Consider the following 19367-nt stretch of genomic DNA (forward strand, 5'->3'; position numbering starts at 1 on the left):
ATTCAGTACCTTTTTTTACAAATTAGTAAAAATGATCATCCTAAGCACAAATGTTTTCCCCCATTAGTGATACAATTATAAAGTGATCATGTACTATTTTCAAAGATATAATAATGTTTCTGATTATTTTTCCCACATAAGAACAAGCAGTAAAGGACAGGAATATTGATTGAGCTACTATTAGATGCATTTCTGTAACCAAAGGAGACCATCACTGTGCATCTGAGCTATGAACCATAAAAACAGAAATGAACATCTCAGAGGGCTGAACACTGAACAGCACTCAGCTTTTCAAACAAAACAAAACAAAACAAATAAACCCACCACAAGAAAACCTAAAACCATTTGTGTGTAGTAAGGGCTTGCTCATTATTCATTACTGCCTATAGTTTTATGAATACATATTAAGCCAACCTAAAAGTGTTACAGCAGTTGAAATATTTTAATCATGCAAAATGTTTTTCTTTGTGATTCATCTCAAATTCATGGGTAGAAAAAATGACCCTAATTCATAGGCAATTCATTGATAGCAGAGGTGGGGATATGCATCTGTCATTATCATTAAGTCACAGGGATTGTTGAACAGAGTTTAACAATGAAAAATGATCAGAACGACCACTAGATAATGTTTACAAGTATTTCTATCCTCTGGAAACTAAAAACGTCTAACCTAGGCAATGAGTGTACATCACTTTGAAGCTAAAGAAACAAAAGGAGAACCTAAAATAAATACAAAATTGTTATGAGGATTAACTGTCTCTGTTCACATAAAAACCATTATCATTAAATTGCAGCATAGAGTAAAAGCATATACACACAAACACACATATAAACATACATAAACACAGAAAAATATTCTTGCATCTATTCAAAGTCACTGTTGTAGGTCTTTTCAGAAAACCCTGTAATTTTTAATTTTTTTTTTTTTTACCAAAACATCTATAATGTGGAAAACAGAAACATTAAGTTGAAATGCTCTACTTTTTTAGTCAAGAAATTAACCTTCATATATAAAATCTTGAAAGAATGTGTCATTTAGCTAATCCTAAATTAAGTTCTTTGTTTTCATTTGCTGCATAAAGTGCAGATTCTAATAAGCACAGTGTTACATAACTGAGCTTCAAAGCTTCTCTAAACTAAACAACTCACAGCAACATCTCCGCCTTCGGCGATCGCACTCCAGTGAATCATCCATGTGAGCTTATTTGCTCATTAAAAACTCTGTGTACAGGTTGCAAATGTCAGAGTCTAAATTTACATTTTAAAAATTACATCGTGCAGCAGTTTAATGAAAATATTTCAAAGATCTCAGGTCAATTCCAAATATTTACTCATCTGTTCCGGGAGTCTTAAATATTTTCAGCCTGGATTTATATATTCTTCACAAGCTGCACTTTATGATCACTCCACTTAACATCTCAATATTGTAAGTTTGAAAATGGGCTGCTAGTATTTCCACCCCCGCCTCATCAGCATGCTGACAAATAATTTAAAAGCATTTAATTTTAGAGTTTAAGCTCTCAGTACTATATGAATCTGTATATACCAAAGACACACACCTTCTAAGTAAACTGTAAGGACTTAAAGTGTATTTTAATATTATACAGTCAATTTAAATTGATGTGATGCATCAGAGGAGTTTAAGTTTGAACACAGACCACCACACATTTATATTCTACTTTAGAATACAGTAAACACAAAAAGTGACCTGAGTTTTACATTTCTTTCCTGTGTAGGATGGTGACAAGGGTGCTGGTGGGAAGAATCTGTGAGGGGTGCTGGTGGGTTACTGAGGGAAGTTAGCTGATGAGAGAGAAGCTTATATGAATTTTTTGTGTATAATTTTCTCTTGCTACCTATTTCCCCAGAACTAAATCATTTTGAACATTACAGAAATCAATCTTCATCAGTAATACTTCTACAGCTACCACCACCCACCACCTCTGTAGCCATGAACTGAGGCTCTATGGTACAGTAGAAGAGCATAGACTTTGCAGTACACTGCTCCACCTTCACCAGTCCTGTGCTGGAGGAGAGTTGGTAGTTACTTAAAGACCTCAGTTTACTGATCTGTCACATGAGGTCATACAACCTAGCGCAGAGAGAGGCCAGGAATATTAAACTAGATACTTCATGAACATGGCTAATAAACAGAAGGACCTCAAAAAGACGTCCCCTGACATCCACACTCTAACCCCCCATCACTCGAAATGTGGCAGCATCATTTGTATTGTTTAGAGTAGATAAGGAAGGGCAGTTTGTCCTTCAGGGCTTAGCAGTTTTCCTTTTGATTCAATGCTGGTTTGATAATGCTCTAAGTAAAGAAATATGATGGAAGAAATACAATGTTTCTGATTATATCAAGGGCATATTGTCTCTCTTTTTCCCTACAGCTAAGCAATGTGAAGCCATAAGCAAATATAACACATCAGAAAAAAGTATATTATCTTACTATGCATGAAACTGATCACTTGCCTACTTACCCATTCTATTTAGATGTCAGTTCTGCAATACCCCCATTATTGTCCTCTGTATGAAAGAACACTGAAGATTAGCAACTAAAAAGACCAACATGAGGCAGTGTATAGGCAAAGAATTTTGCTGTTGTAGTATATGGCTGCAGATTCATTTTGCAGAAACAATACTATGACCTTTAGCCATCACCATGAAGACCACTTCCAAGAACTTAGTGATACAAATCAGACTTCTCTCTTAGTTTTCCAAACGTATCAACCTATTTTGAAGTGATAGTTAAAAGCATCCATAAAGTGTTTCCTCTACCTTGCCTGGCATTACCCCTCAAATAGCTCTCCTTACAACAGTTTCTTGGGAACAGTCATCATCTATTCTTCATAGACTTGAGTGAAAGCTGATGTCTTGCTATTTGATATACAGGCTAAAAAAATTGAACTGCTCAAGAATTCTGAAAGGTTACCACTGCAGGTTTACATTTCACAGTGACAGAAGTTCAAATGACTTCTTTAGAAACTTTAAATTTGTTCTGGCACCAAATCCTGCTTTCCAGGGAATTAAAATTGTGATGAATTTCTTGACTTGATTAATACATCCAATCTTGCCACTGTGGATTCTTTACAGGGAAAATCTGTATTCAATTCACTGGCTCAGCAGTTGGAAATACCAAGGGAATAGAACACTTTGTTAAAGTAGGAAAATACAGCAAAGAAAGCCTAATTTTTCCGTAATTTCTGTATCTAAAATGATTCTATAATGCTGACCTACAATGTTGTTTAAAGGTATAAGAATAAAGTCAGGAAGATGAAAGGCCAAAGCAAAATGAGATTTGAAAAATGCTAAGATAATAAAAGGACTCTTAAAGCTAAGCTTAGAACAGCCAGAAGCTGAAAGAATAGATGTATCAGCTGCTCATGGTACAACCATAACAGATTAATAACAGGGAACTGTTTTACTCTAGTACTCTTTTATCTTCTTATGAACAGGTTAGAAGCAAAAAACAATATATTTTTTTCATGTTTCATGTTAAGTTTTGAGTTTTAGATTAAAATTATTATCTGAATAAAGAATAAGGGAGATACATATATACAAAGAAAAACTAAAGATCTGTATCTGAATGAAAATACAATATGAGCAGAAGATGTGATGATTGCCAGTAAAGCTAATGTAACCTTAGCTCTAAAAAGAGAGCAGATCGAGGTAGAGGAAGGTAACATGGCACTCCATGTCACACCTGCCAGACCACACCTACAATCCTGTGTTTTCCCATCTGGAGACACAATGTAAGTAAGGGGACTGTGAACAATGAGGGGTGTATTGTGATAAGGAAGACCTGATGGTAAGAGGTCTAGAAAGTAGCATGAAAATCTAGTAAAGAAACTAGAGGTATTTGGTCTGGAAGAATGACTAGAGGTGGTACTGTGAGGAGCATGTCAAATGCCTTTCTGACTTGCAAAGCTGGCATGCAGAATAGACACTAGGCCCAGAATACAGAACTTAGGCATTTGCATTTAAGACATTTTTTTTAATTAAAAAACTTAAATTGCTTACCTTGTGAAATAGTGAAATTCTTAGAACTAGAAAATGTTCTGATAATGGTTAGTTATTATTTGTGGAGGAATTTATAGATGAAATGTCTGCACTGAACTGGGTCACTGGAGTAAAAAACATCACAAAACCCAGGAGATTTGATGATTTCTATCTAAAAGTTTAGGCTGAAATGGTGAACACATAGTTATTTAGAAGGCGTGGTTTAAAATACCCTGGAAATACTCTCCTACTTCCCTCCCCTCAAATAAAAATCCTCATTATAAAAGAAAAAAATAGTCCATTAGATACCTTAGTCCATTAAGTCTTGCATACTTCTTGAGTGTTCAAATAGACTGTTATGAAATGCAAATGTCCCCACAGGAAGCAGCAACATATGGAGATTAGCTATAGCTTGTTGACAAAAAAGACATGAATGAGAAAGGCTACAGAATTAAGTGGGCAGAAATCCCAAGAAAACAAAGTCCTTGTAGGAAAAGAACCAACAATGTTTCTTAGAGGTTGTCCTAGAAATCCAATAAATGACTGAGGCTTCAACTACTGCATGTAGGAAGACATGGCCCAATTTTCCAAGGTGTCTATATCATTACAACTTTTAATGAGTACAGTGTCTGAAAGGGGTAAAAATGTGAAGCATTCAGTGTTTATTAATGAAAAGATTTTCTGCATAAAAGGTGCTTATAGACATTTAGACAAATCACTAAATTTCAGATTTGATTTATGTCTTTTCTTCAAAACCAAACTAAACTTTCATGTACAGTGTAACTTTGTATCACTAAATAAAATTAACTTTTGGGTGGGTTCTACTATGTAATTGTATGTTTTCACTTGTTAATATTTATTAAAGTTACATAGACTTCAGATAGGAGATCAATGTAGCTTGGGTCAAAATTTTTCTTCTAACGATCATTATTCAAATTTCTTTGTTATACTAGTTATCCTCCTCCTTGCTTTGCTAGCTCAGTAATAATAACATACCATTCTTCCCATTGTTTAAAGTGAAACTTTAGCCCTGGCTAGTATGGCTCAGTTGGTTTAAGGATCATCCCTTACACAGGTGTTGGGTTTGATTCCCAGGTAAGGGGCACGTATGTAGATTGTGGGTTCGGTTCCCAGCCGGAGGCAGCCCATTGATGTATCTCTCTCATATCTCTCTCACATGGATGTTTTTTCTCTCTCACTCTCTTTTTCTGCCTCTCTAAACCAATTTTTTAAAAAGCGAAAGTTTATATTTTCTCTTCTATACCCAATGTCCAAATAATTGCTGAGTTCTTTCACTATAAGAAAGGGTTTCACATGCCTCTTTCTATTCTATTGCCATTACTTTAGTTTATGCACTAATTATCTTTTATGTGCACTACAACTTCTCATAATTAATATTTGTACTTCCAATCTCTCTCCTCAAGAAAGTCTCCTACACACTGGGTACATGAGACTTTTCCCAAAGCATACATTCTTATCAAATTCCATCATTATTCAAATTCCTTTGTCATATTTTCTATTACCCTGACTAGTTATACTCTTTCTTGCTTTGCTAGCTTAGTAATAATAACATACCATTCTTCCCACTGTTTAAAGTGAAACTTGAGCCCTGGCTAGTATGGCTCAGTTGGTTGAAGCATCGTCCCATACACAGGCCTCGGGTTCAATTCTCAGGTAAGGGGAACATACATAGGTTGTGGGTTCGATTCTCAGCCAGAGGCAAGTAGCTCCCTAGCTCAAAACCTTCAGTGACTAACCATCAACTATCATAAAAGCCTAAACTAATTAATATGACACTGAAATCTTCTATTATGTGATCTTGATCTATCTTTTCAGCTTAGCCCTTAGTATTTTTATGATCATCATTCTCCAGTTAATCCATTGTGCTGTCCATTATCTAAGAATCTACATGCTTTCCTACAGCAGAAATGGCCTTCCTCAAAATTTTCTACTATAATTTTATCCATTTCTCAAGGTCCAGGATTAAAATATTTCCCTTAATAAATCAAGCAATCTCTCTCTCTCTCTCTCTCTCTCTCTCTCTCTCTCTCATTCCCTCCCCTAATCAGGTTTAAATCAATCAATCAATCAATCAATCTCATTTATTTATTTGTTTTTCCTGGTTATATGTTCTCCATTGGAAGATTCCTGTTCCCTTCCCATTTGTTGCAGTATGCCTTACATGATAGTTTACTTTTATACATCTCTTGTCCCTGACTTGCGGGTCAAGGACAGTGCTATAAAAAGATTGCATTCGATTCCAAGTGTTCTGTAAATGTATTTTGGTTTGATTATATTTCAATTTGATCATAATAAAATGTATTTTATTACATTATATTATTAGATATAGAAGGATTTAACCTGGGGGCATTATGTTAGCAGTTTGGAGCTGAAAAGGGTCACGTAGGAACTGTGACAGGTCTGGCATTCTTCATGGAAATGGTGAGGTGAGAACATTTGCTTCCTGGGACAGTACAGCTCTTTTTTAGTGCAGATAATGTTATCACATTGATATGCTTTATCTGTCTCCTTGTGCATACACAACACAGAAGGAATTTTGCAAGAGCAACTTCATTCTTGAAAAAGAAACCAAAAATAATACCTATTTGCCTTTTGTTGTGTCTGAAGGTGACAGTTGAAACAGGGCCCTTGCCTTGCAACTGCAATAGGTGCAAGGCTTGGACACTGCTGACACCATGAAAGTTGAAAGCAGAAAGACAATGAATCAGGGAACTTAATGATATTGTCACAGTGCTGGGGTCACACTACCTCAGGGCTTTTATAATGTGGAAAACACAGTTCTCTTACTGTTCCAGCCACCTGGAGCCGGGGAGGGTATCTTCCTGTAGCTACAGAGACCCTGACACCTAGGACTTCTCATTGGCATCAGACATCTTGCTTGGGTGGCAGACATTAATCATGATTAGGGCTCCAGGGGAGAAGAATATTATTTCTGCTGCCTACTTAGAAATTTGTGCTGCTTTGTGACTAGGCCCTAAATTTGCCTTCTCCCCCTGCCCATGAATCTGGTTGAGTTATAATCTGTTAAAATACACTGTATTATCCTATATAATAAAAGAGAAACATGCAAATTAGCCATCCTTCTACCACACTCAAGCCATGCCCACAAGACATGCCCACCAGCCAATCAGAGTGACTATGCAAATTAACCTGACAAAGATGGTGGTTAATTTGTATACGCAGATGTCAAGTGCCCCAGGAGGCAACAGCGGCCCCGGGTCGTAGGCTCCTGAGACCATTGCCGGCCCAGGAGGCGAGGCCTGCTGCGCCAAGCCATGCCCGTGGGCTCCCAGGACCTGGCCAGCGGAGAGCAGAGCGGGAGAGGAGTGGACAGAGAGCGGGAGGTTTGGAGGACTTGGCAGAGCAAGAGACCACTGGACATAGAGCAGAGCTAGAGAGAGGGCGGCTTGGAGGGCACGGCTCCCTCTGTCACCCCAGCTTCCTCATCACAGCTGTGGAAACTGACAGCAGGGAGGAGGAAGTCCCACCCCCAAAGAATCAGCCAGAATCAGCCTTTGGTCAGACAGCTCTCAGTGACCTGACAGCCAGGACTCTCATTTACCTACATATCAGACCGTGACAGTAGAGAGGTGGGACTATGTCTAAAGAACAACTGTTGATACAACATAGCTCTGCAGCCAAAAGATGCCAGCATTATCGACAGAAAATGTCTACAGAGCAGCGTGTGTCTGATCTTGAAAGAAGGTGGTGCCTGCGACAGAATGTATCTGAACACCAGCTACTGGAAAAATGTTGCTCTGATGCTGAAAAACACCGATGTTATCTACAGAAAATGTCTGAAGACCTACGTGCCTTTGAAGTTGAAAGAAGACGGTGGCGATGACAGAATATGTCTAGAGAACAGTCATCAACAAGTACTACCAATACCCGTAGGAACTGCCTTCTCAGTGAAAATGGAGTACATGAGGATGCAATCCTCGAACATAGTTGTGGTGGAATGACTGTCTGATGTGAATTTTGCCTATCACTAAATTTCTCGGATGAAAAACCATCCGATGGGAAATTTACTCGATGTTGTAGCAAAGGGAAAGTCTGTCCAAGTGATATACATTTTCCAGATTACCCGGCATATTTAAAAAGATTAATGACAAACGAAGATTTTGACAGTAAAAATTTCATAGAAAATATTCGTTCCATAAATAGTTCTTTTGCTTTTGCTTCCATGGGTGCAAATATTGCATCGCCATCAGGATATGGGTCATACTGTTTTAGAATACACGAACAAGTTTATCACCATACTGGAACTTTACATCCTTCGGATGGTGTTTCTCGGAAGTTTGCTCAACTCTATATTTTGGATACAGCCGAAGCTACAAGTAAAAGATTAGCAATGCCAGAAAACCAGGGCTGCTCAGAAAGACTCATGATCAACATCAACAACCTCATGCATGAAATCAATGAATTAACAAAATCGTACAAGGTGCTACATGAGGTAGAAAAGGAAGCCCAATCTGAAGTAGCAGCAAAAGGTATTGCTCCCACAGAAGTAACAATGGCAATTAAATATGATTGTAACAGTGACCCAGGTAGATATAATTCTCCCCGTGTAACCGAGGTTGCTGTCATATTCAGAAATGAAGATGGAGAACCTCCTTTTGAAAGGGACTTGCTCATTCATTGTAAACCAGATCCCAAAAATCCAAATTTCACTAAAATGAAACAAATCAATATCCTGTTTCCTACATTAGATGCAAGACATATCCTATTCTTTTTACACATGGTGAAAAAGGCTGGGGAACAGATATTGCATTAAGACTCAGAGACAACAGTGTAATCGACAATAATACTAGACAAAATGTAAGGACACGAGTCACACAAATGTAGTATTATGGATTTCATTTCTCTGTGAGGGACACGCTTAATCCTATTTTAAATGCAGGAAAATTAACTCAACAGTTTATCATGGATTCATATTCAAAAATGGAAGCCAATTGGATAAATTTCATCAAAGCAAACCAATCTAAGTTGAGAGTTAAAAAATGTAGTGGTTTGATGGATTATCTCAAATCTAGATCTGAAAATGACAATGTACCGATTGGTAAGATGATAATACTTCCATCATCTTCTGAGGGTAGTCCCAGAAATATGCAGCAGCGATATCAGGATGCTATGGCTATTGTGACGAAGTATGGCAAGCCCAATTTATTCATAACCATGACATGCAACCCCAAATGGGCAAATATTGCAAACAATTTACAACGCTGGCAAAAAGTTGAAAACAGACCTGATTTGGTAACCAGAGTTTTTAATATTAACCTGAATGCTCTTTTAAATGATATCTGTAAATTCCATTTATTTGGCAAAGTAATAGCTAAAATTCATGTCATTGAATTTCAGAAATGCGGACTGCCTCACGCTCACATATTATTGATATTAGATAGTGAGTTCAAATTATGTTCCTCTAATTAATTCCCTTTCAATGTGCACAAATTTTGTGCACGAGGCTACTAGTAATTTTATAACAGTTGTCAATTTACAATTACTAAGTTTTTCTTCTTCACTAATTTAAAAGCTCCTTGAGGGTAGTAACTGTATGTGCCAGGAAAATTCCTGTATTTATAGCATCTAGCACACAGATGGCACACAGCTGCTCAGCAAGTATGTGTGAAATGAATGAATGAATGAATGAACAGAGGGTATCAAAAACAGTCTCCCTGCTGCTTCCTTTGCTTACATTCCCATGCCCTGAATCTTTACCAGTTCAGACTTACAAAGGTGAGCTGTCCTGCACTAAATGATACAAGAAAGAGAAAAGGGAAGGCGCTACCTTTACAATATGACCTGCTCTCTCGCTACGTGGAGGGAAAAGAAGACAATCTGAGGCAACTTACAAGATTTTCTAAAGGAAAAACTACACTGTCTCTTGTATTTGCACACTGGATCAAAATACTTTTTAAACATCCAGAATCACACTTTTTACAGCCAGAATGAAACTTAGGATTAATTCAGTATTACTGAGCTGAGGAAAGATTTATCAGTCGACTATTTCAACTTTTCAGACAAGGAAACTGAGATCCACTGACATCAAGAGCAGCATTAGTCTTTCTTATTCTCTATGATGTAAAAAAAAATTGAATGCAGATAGTTATATTCACTGACAACAAAAAGGATATTTTCCCAGAGATTTCGTTCCAACTCGGTAATCAGTGTAGCTCTTGGTTGGGTGGAAGTTGAAAATAAAAAGAAGATCTGCTCTCTCAAATGCGATGACCTTATTGGCTTCATGCTTTTCACTCACATAGGCCTGCAAGAATGAACACATATACAACATTTAGATAAAACCTAGGCACTGCCACAAGTCAATTATTTACAAAAAAGCTGTTTTTGTTTTTATGAATAGCTTTGTTAGTTATGAAGCCAAAAATGAAAATGGCAGCATATTATTTTTTTGAACATGTTGTAATTTTTCCATATTAAACTCTAAGCCAATAACAGTCTCAAAACTGTTTGAAGAGTATAAAAAAGTCACCAGCCATTGCCAACGTCAAACAAAGCACAGAGGATTAGTGCTGTGGCTCAGGTTTCAATTAATAACATGGCACCTGTGGTATATATAAAGTGTTTGTGTATATATACACACACATACATATATATATGTGTGTATATATATATATATATATATATATATATACACACATATATATACTGGATCTATTTGTAAGTGGATTTTCTTTAAGACTTTTTAGTTCCAGATTAATCAGGTAAAATATATAAAATTACTTTACAAAATATAATGTAACATTGTTATTATATTGAGGTATCTACAGTTGCAGTTATCTTAAAAACTTTGTATTATTGTCTAACTTTTTCAGATTCAACAACAGCATAAAGTCCTTTACCATACATATTTGCCTAATAAAAGAGAAGGTCTGAAAAGAAATTACAACATTTACACACTTCCTTATTTTATACCATGTTTTACAGCAGGCAGCGAGGAACCTTTGCTTTTTCGACACCACTTTCTTCCACTCTCTGATTTGCAAGGACTTATTTCCATGCATATCAGTAGCACCACTCTTGGTAATTTAGAAATGGGAACTAAGGCTCCAGAGCAAGCAGCATGCCTTTTGGTATTCAACATTATTCCTATTGAAAAGGAGCATCATTTTGCTCTCTCTTCTGGAAACAGCATTACTAATAAATGTGATTTGGGCATTCATGTCATGCAGCCAATCTTACTGAATATACAAGTACCTTTTTCAGCCATTTAAAAAAAAAACCCCACATAGACACCAAAGTAAAAACACATCATCAGTAATTTCAAACAGCACCCGTAAAAAGTAAATGGATTATAAGTAACACATACTATATGTTAATTTTTGCAAGGGGAAAAAAAAAGCCTCCAAAATATTTGCACCTGTTAATTACATTCTTGAAAACTTATTGAAAACTGAGACTTTAATTCCAGCAGAGAGTCAAGCTCATGAAAAATACAAAAGAGTGTGCAGGTATAATAGCATCTATTGAAATGACAGCTTAGAAACCAGTAAAAGAAGGAGGAAAAAAGAAATAAAGAAATCTACATGTTGTCAAAGTAATTTTTTATGAAAGGATCATTATTTATATGAAGAAAAAGTCAAAATAATTAAGATGTTTCCCCCGCAATTTCCAAAATATATTTCATGTAGAGCTTTTGTCATTTATTTCAACCAGTTGAAATAAAAATAACTAAAATTAAACAACAACAAACTAAACAATAAAGTAAGCAGGGTATCACGTTTAAGATTTTCAATATCTATTGGAGAGACTACAATAACATGTTTTGACAACCTGAAGTTTGTTACAGGGCACTACACACTGAATAATAAAGTGCTGTTTAAAAGACCTGCGTATAGATTTAAATCAATTGCCTTTCTGAGCATGTACAACATCAGTGATTAAAACATAACATTTAGAGTAAAGAGCTTACCTGTGGCGCCGAGAGCCAACCACATCTTTCTTCCAATTGATTCATCTCCCTGTCAAAGTTATTTAAAAACTTATAACGAAGAAGGTCATCATCAGTTAAATGAAACTGCCTTCTGGCATAATGATAACTCTCATTATTTCCTTTTCTTGGGAAGTCTAACCATTCAGGATGCCCAAATTCGTTACCTGCATTAAAAAACAAATTTAGACTTTGCTTAGTAATGTTAGCATTTCTTACTAAGATAACTCAATAACTAAACAGTGTAAAGTCCTTACAAGAAGCCTGGGTTGTGACTTAGCGGCGCTGTCCTGGGAATGACGCAGACCCTGGCTCTGAAAAGCAGAGTCCCGCACCAAGAGGACCGGCTGCTCTGGGCTCAGAAGCCCAGGGTGAGGTCTCAGCCAGGCACGTATTCCCACTTCTGAAAGCAAGCATCTCTGTCATACTTATCTCATCTTTGAAATCATCGCTGAGTAATTTTTAAAATCTCTATCTCTCTAATCTCTTCAATCTGTAGAATGGGTTATAATTTCAGATGGCTTTGGATGTACATTATTTTTTTGATTTTCAAAGACACTCTCTATTATATCCAATCCACAGAGAAGAAATCCAAAGCTCTGGGCAGTTAAGGGATTTGTTCAACCTCACACAGATAATAGGTAGAAAAGGAACCACTGAAATTCAGTTCTTCTGATTTAAATCCACAGTTCTTTCTACCTCATCCCAATAGGCAAGAATGCCGTAAACTTCAGGTGCTACAGAAACACATGTCATCGCTCATTTTTTGCTCAGATGTATGTGTTACCATTAGACATGTACCTTTAATTTCAAATATGTGTGTGTGTGCGCGTATGTGTAACTGGAACTCTTGTTTAGAAATCCGTTTCTATATTATCTCTTACTATAATGATAAAAACCAGAAATCTAAAACAATAGAAAAATGATATAAAACAACAGGCCCGGTGCACAAAAATTTGTGCACTCAGGGGGCATCCCTCAGCCCGGCCTGTGCCCTCTTGCAGTCTGGGACCACTCGGGGGATAACCACCTGCTGGCTTAGGCCCACTCCCAGGGGGATTGGGCCTAAGCTGGCAGTCAGACATCCCTCTGGCAGCCTGGGAGCCCTCGGGGGATGCCCATGTGCCAGCAGGGAGCAGGTCCAAGCTGCAGTCGGACATCCCTAGTGCTGCTGAGGAGACGGGAGAGGCTCCCACCACCACCACTGTACTGGCAGCCATCAGCCTGGCTTGTGGCTGAGCAGAGCTCCCCCATGTGGGAGCGCACTGACCACCAGGGGGCAGCTCCTGCATTGAGCGTCTGCCCCTTGGTGGTCAGTGTGTGTCATAGTGACCAGTCATTCCCAGTTGTTCTGCTGTTAGGGTCAATTTGCATATTACCCTTTTATTATATAGGATAGAGGCTTGGTGCACGGGTGGGGGCTGGCTGGTTTGCCCTGAAGGGTGTCCAGGATCAGGGTGGGGGTCCCGCTTGGGTGCCTGGCCAGCCTGGGTGAGGGGCTGATGGCTGTTTACAGGCTGGCCACAGCTCCTTCAGGGTGGTGGTCCCCCCTGGGGTGCCTGGCCAGCCTGGGTGAGGGGCTGATGGCTGTTTGCAGGCTGGTCACGGCCCCCAGCCACCCAAGGTCCCAGTGGAGGCTGGCTGGAAGCAGGTATCTGGGATTTATTTAGCTTCTATAATTGAAATTTTGTTGCCTTTTGTGGAGGCCACAGCCAGCCAGGGCAGGCAGGAAGCTTGGCTTCCTTCATCGCCGGGGCAACCAAGCCTCCTGCTTGCTCCAGCTCCATGGCTGCCGGCCGCCATCTTGGTTGGGTTAATTTGCATATAGTCGCTCTGATTGGCTGGTGGGCGTGGCTTGGGTGTAGCAAAGGTACGGTCAATTAGCATCTTTGTCTTTTATTAGTGTAGATGATATATATATTTATCATTATAATTATCAAATTTAGATGTTAGTCTTCTAATAGATTGCCCATACTGTTTTTCCCAAGTTGGATGTTTAGTTTATGGCTTCTTTCTCCCTTTTCCCCTTAAAAATTAATCACTATTTTCTAAAATTTATTTTCATTTACCCAATTAACACTACAATTTTCTAAGACAAATTTCTCATTTCACTTAGAAAGTACCATAGCCAATACAAGTGTGTTCTACTTTAAAGCAACTAGTATATTAATATTCTAATTAATAAAAACTTATAAGGTAGGATTTAATCTGAAATAATTTATTGCAGAATTGCTTTATGGCAACCTCTGCTAGGAAACACTACAATTTACATTTCACTTTTCAGGACCATAGTCATCAAATTAAAAACAACATCCAAACAAATATGTTGGTGGTAGTTTCATAAAAATTAAAGTGTCTACAAACATATGGCTAAATTTTAATATTTCAGTCTAAATATTTCTTATGATGTTCCCACTATGTGACACAGGAGGGACCCAGATTTCTGACTCTATGGGCCCCTATTTACTTTAGGATGCCCTAAAGTGACACAAGGAACTTCCCTCTGCTACACTTAGGATTCCTGCCTAGGTCTGGCACCTGATTCAACCAGCTCAAGGTGTAGCCACTGCATAGCTCGCTCCATCACCCATACAAGTGGCAAACTGATATAGCTCCAGAACTGTAGTGGAGCATATTCCTCACTGATAACGAAGGCACTGCCAGTCTAGGGAATATCGTATGTCCCAGTACTAGTGGGATTTCCACTAGTGGAGAATGTTAGAGCCTAGAAATGCCACAAGGTAGGTAAAGTTTAGTCACATACAAGCTGGATCCAGGCTTTCTATAGGCAAAATACTTTTTATTTTGCTATGGCTACAGATCCCTGAGGTAGCTCCAATGGTAATAACCAATTCCTTTAGTGTTTTCTGGGGGAGAATGTTACATCACTGCTATCACAGTGGTCACAGTAGAGGCAGCTGCACATACTTAATGTCTGCTTATCATGTGCACATGCAGTGCTCTTCCCATTTTCAACAAACTTCAAGTACTGGTAGGTACTCTTATTGTTGCAAGTTTACAGATAAGAAAACTGAGGCTGTTAAGTAGTAGGACTATGAACCCAGATAGGCTGGTTTTACACCATGACTTGGTGAAGGAGTTTGGTTTAGCCCTAAAATAATGTTTGTGGTGAGGAGAAGAGGTGGTACAGACAGGATGAGGTCAGATTAAGATAAGCCTCATGAAATTTGGATCTTATGTTACAGGCAATATGGAACCAAAAGCCCTATTAAGTGGGGAATGAGAAGTTCAGCTGTGTTTATTACTAAAATACCTCTGGTGCAATATGGAAAAGACACTGGGTGTGGGGGATAGTTGAATGGTAAGAAGTCTAATATGGAATCCAAAGTATATGGTAAGAGAGTTTTACACTAAGTGAAATAAGCCAGTCAGAGAAAGACGAGTAACACATGATCTCACTCACATGTGGAATCTAATGAACAAAATAAACAGATGAACAAGAGGTCCAGAGACATAGAAGCATGGAGCAGACTGTTGACTCTCAGAGGGAAGGCAGGGGTGGGTGGGTGGGAAGAGATCAACCAAAGAAATTGCATGCATACATGCATAACCCATGGACACAGACAATAGGGTGGTGAAAGTCTGGGGTGGTGGTGGGGGTGGGTGTGGGCCAGAAGGGGCAATGGGGAAAAAAAAGGGAGCATATATAATACTTTCAACAATAAAGATTTTTTTAAAAAAACCTACCAAAGTATAAGGTAAGAGATGACAGCTTGCAATGAGAATGGAGAATAGAATGACTGATTCAGGTAGCATTTCTGAGGTGGAAACAACTGGATTGGATGACTGGCTGCTGAATGGAGGTTAAGGAAAAGGGAGGTATGAATACCATTTGAAGTTTCAGGCTCAGAAGACTGAGCTGTGACAGCACTGGCTGTTCTAGGGGAAGATGATGACAGCGGGAGTGTGTGGGGAGAAGGTAATGCGGTCACTTTTTGGCATACTGAATTTAAGACCTGAAGAATATACAGGCACCCATGGATTTAGAGTAACGTTGCTAGAAATAAGGTACTGAAATTCAGGTAAGATCTGGGGATGGGGAGCAAGAGTATGTTGTAAGGCCTCAATAAACAACAGAAGTTACAGCCACAGGAGGAAAAGGGCCATGGGCAGCAGCTAATGGAACTGCAGGCAGAAAGGAGACAGATTAGAGAAGACAGAGGAACAAAGGTTAGCAGAGGAAGCAGAACATAAGAAATACAGAAGGCTAAGAAGAGATTCAAGGAGGGTGGTCAGAGTCAAATGCTACCAAAACAAAAACAAAACAAAAAAAGAACTTGTGGGGGTCGACCAAGATGGCGGCGTAGGTAAACACCGGAGACCGCTGCCGCAAACAACCATTTCAAAAATACAACTAAAAGACTGAACGGACATCACCCAGAACCACAGGAAGGCTGGCTGAAGAGAGACTCTACAACTAGAAGGAAAGAGAACAGCAAATCGAGGCTCAGAGGCGGCGCAGTGTGGAAAATACAAAGGTACCGAGGTGCGCGCGAAAGCGGGCTGGTGGCTGAGGGCGCGGTTGTCGTTTTCTGTCGGGACTGAGTCTCAGACTCTGGGCTCCAGATCCGGGCGAGTCTCTAGGGACCCAGACTCAAACGGGAGAAGCGGGATTACCCGGCATCAGTTGGAACCTGAGGGCAGCTTTCTCTCCGAGGTTTGCAGCGGCTGCCGGGGTTCTGAGAAGCAGAGCCTCTGGGAACGGGACTGAGCGTGGCCATAACTGCTCCCTCCGCCCGCCCTGTTGATCCCGCCCCGCCCAAAGCCTGCGCACAGCCATTTGCTGATCGCCTCAGGCAAAGGCTGGATTAGCGCCTCCCCAGAAGACAGAGTTTTCCGCACAGCTGATTACTATAGCCAGCCGGCCTGAGGGTCAAATCCCCCTAGTGTTAACTACAACAATTAAGGCTTGGCTAGAACAAGACTGCGCACAGAGACCACAAGGGGGTGCACCAAGAAAGCATAAAAGATGCGGAGACAAAAAAACATGACAGAAATGGAGGATATGGAGCTAAGAATCGCAATTTTGAGGGCTTGCCATAAATTTGTGCAGAACCTCACGAAAACTAATGAGACCCTCGATGCTACGATAAAGAAATTAGAAAGTAAGCATACACGGACTGAAATAAAGAATATTATACCCAATAGCAGACCAGAGGAGTACAATAATCAAACCAAAGATTCGACAAAAAACACCCAATTGGAAAAGCAAAATGAAAAAAGAATCCGAAAGTGTGAAGATAGTGTAAGGAGCCTCTGGGACAGCTTTAAGCGGACTAATATCAGAGTCATTGGAGTGCCAGAAGATGAGAGACAGCAAGATATTGAAAACCTATTTCAAGAAATAATGGCAGAAAACTTCCCCCACCTGGTGAAAGAAATGGACTTACAGGTCCAAGAAGCGCAGAGAACCCCAAACAAAAGGAATCCAAAGAGGACCACACCAAGACACATCATCATTAAAATGCCAAGAGCAAAAGACAAAGAGAAAATCTTAAAAGCAGCAAGAGAAAGAGGCTCAATTACCTACAAGGGAATACCCATACGACTGTCAGCTGATTTCTCAACAGAAACTTTGCAGGCCAGAAGGGAATGGCAAGAAATTTTCAAAGTGCTGAATACCAAGAACCTACAACCAAGATTACTTTATCCAGCAAAGCTATCATTCAGAATTGAAGGTCAGATAAAGAGCTTCACAGATAAGGAAAAGCTAAAGGAGTTCATCACCGCCAAACCAGTATTATATGAAATGCTGAAAGGTATCCTTTAAGAAGAGGAAGAAGAAGAAAAAGGTAAAGATACAAATTATGAACAACAAACATGCATCTATCAACAAATGAATCTAAGAATCAAGTGAATAAATAACCTGATGTACAGAATGAACTGGTGATTATAATAGAATCAGGGACATAGAAAGGGAATGGACTGACTATTCTTGGGGGAAAAAGGGGTGTGGGAGATGCGGGAAGTGACTGGACAAAAATCATGCACCTATGGATGAACACAGTGGGTGGGGAGTGAGGGTGGAGGGTGGGGTGGGAGCTGGAAGGAGGGGAGTTATGGGGGGAAAAAAGAGGAACAAATGTAATAATCTGAACAATAAAGATTTAATTAAAAAAAAAAAAAAAAAAAAAAAAAGAATATACCCTGTCAAACTATGCATTTTCATCCCTACCCCAGATATAGCCCACAAATCCTGGTTAATATCCTCATAAATTTCTACAGTATCCTTGCTTGAGAACCACAACACTGAAGAAACACAAAACCCTCTGCATATTAATGTTCTTGAAATAAATTGTACCATTGAGACCTAAACCAACTTTCAAATATCTAAGTTAGAAACAACAGGTGCTAACTACAAATCAATTTGCGTCAACTTTGTAAGAACTGAACTATGTGATTTTAAAGGGAAAATGAGCAATAAATAATAAATATTTCCCAAAAGTAAAAAAAAAAAAAAAAAAAAAAAAAAAAAAAAAAAAAAAAAAAGAACTTGTGATATCATCACGCCTTGGGAGTAGTAATAAGATAGTGTAGAGCTGTGCTTTCCAATCAATTAGTATGCTCCAGAGGAAACATACAGATTCCTAGAGAGCTTATTAAAAATATTCATGCTCACTGATTCTGATCCACTACCTTTGAGGCGAGTCCTTGGCAGCAATTTGTATTTTCATCAGCCGCCCTGTAATATTCTGAAAGCAGGAGGGCTGAGGCCACACCCGGAAGAACAACAGCATAGAGGTGTATATCTCAGTGAGGACAGTGAGACAGCGTGATGCCTGTGAACACAGGCTTCTAAGTCAGAGACTGCGGCTTTAGTTCCAGCAAGGCCACTTAAGTGATTTTAGTGAATTTAGGCAATGTAATCTCCCCAGTACTCAGTTTCCCCTTCTGTAAAATCAGATAATAAGTTTCGTAAAAGCTCTTTTAAGCTGTTCTAGAGGCACTTAGAACAGGGTCTGGCATCTATAAGCTTGCAAGGTATGGCAGCTTTGATGCTACACACTTCCACTTATTACTGATGTGGTTCCGGAACAAAGGACATAAGGGGCAATAGGAAGAGTTATACTAAAGCTAACATTCCTGGCTCCCATCATTCTGAGGAGGAAACTGACCAGCAGACACACAAGTAACCAGGATAAATTTGAAAGGCAGCAATTTGCTCCTCTTCACTTAGGTTTCAGGAAACATGATTCCATTCTTTAAAGTGCAAAAATTCTATAATGATGCATTTATTCATGTATTTAATAATACAAATTTTCCTAAGCCAAGTATTAATGCCCTTTGAATTATCTACTATTTCAGATCTTAAAAGGCAGAATGGAAAGTGAAAATAATTTTGCTAGAAGATACCCAGATTGATAGGATTAACCAG

The 19367-nt window shown here is 38.9% G+C and overlaps 1 protein-coding gene across 1 annotated transcript in view; it reads right to left on the reverse strand.

Moving 5' to 3' along the window:
• The window catches only part of GBE1 (1,4-alpha-glucan branching enzyme 1), a 349168-nt gene that overhangs the window by 31987 nt on the left and 297814 nt on the right, over window positions 1-19367 (reverse strand). The window contains exons 13-14 of the mRNA XM_070406022.1: window positions 11954-12138; window positions 10156-10288 (exon numbers count right to left, since the gene is read on the reverse strand). Of these exons, the coding sequence (XP_070262123.1) occupies window positions 10156-10288; window positions 11954-12138 (318 nt within the window). The remainder of the gene's footprint in view (window positions 1-10155; window positions 10289-11953; window positions 12139-19367) is intronic.

The sequence above is a fragment of the Myotis yumanensis genome, unplaced genomic scaffold, assembly GCF_028538775.1.
Source record: "Myotis yumanensis isolate MYYU_CA2020_CCGP unplaced genomic scaffold, mMyoYum1.0.hap1 SCAF_2, whole genome shotgun sequence".
Taxonomy (NCBI): domain Eukaryota; kingdom Metazoa; phylum Chordata; class Mammalia; order Chiroptera; family Vespertilionidae; genus Myotis; species Myotis yumanensis.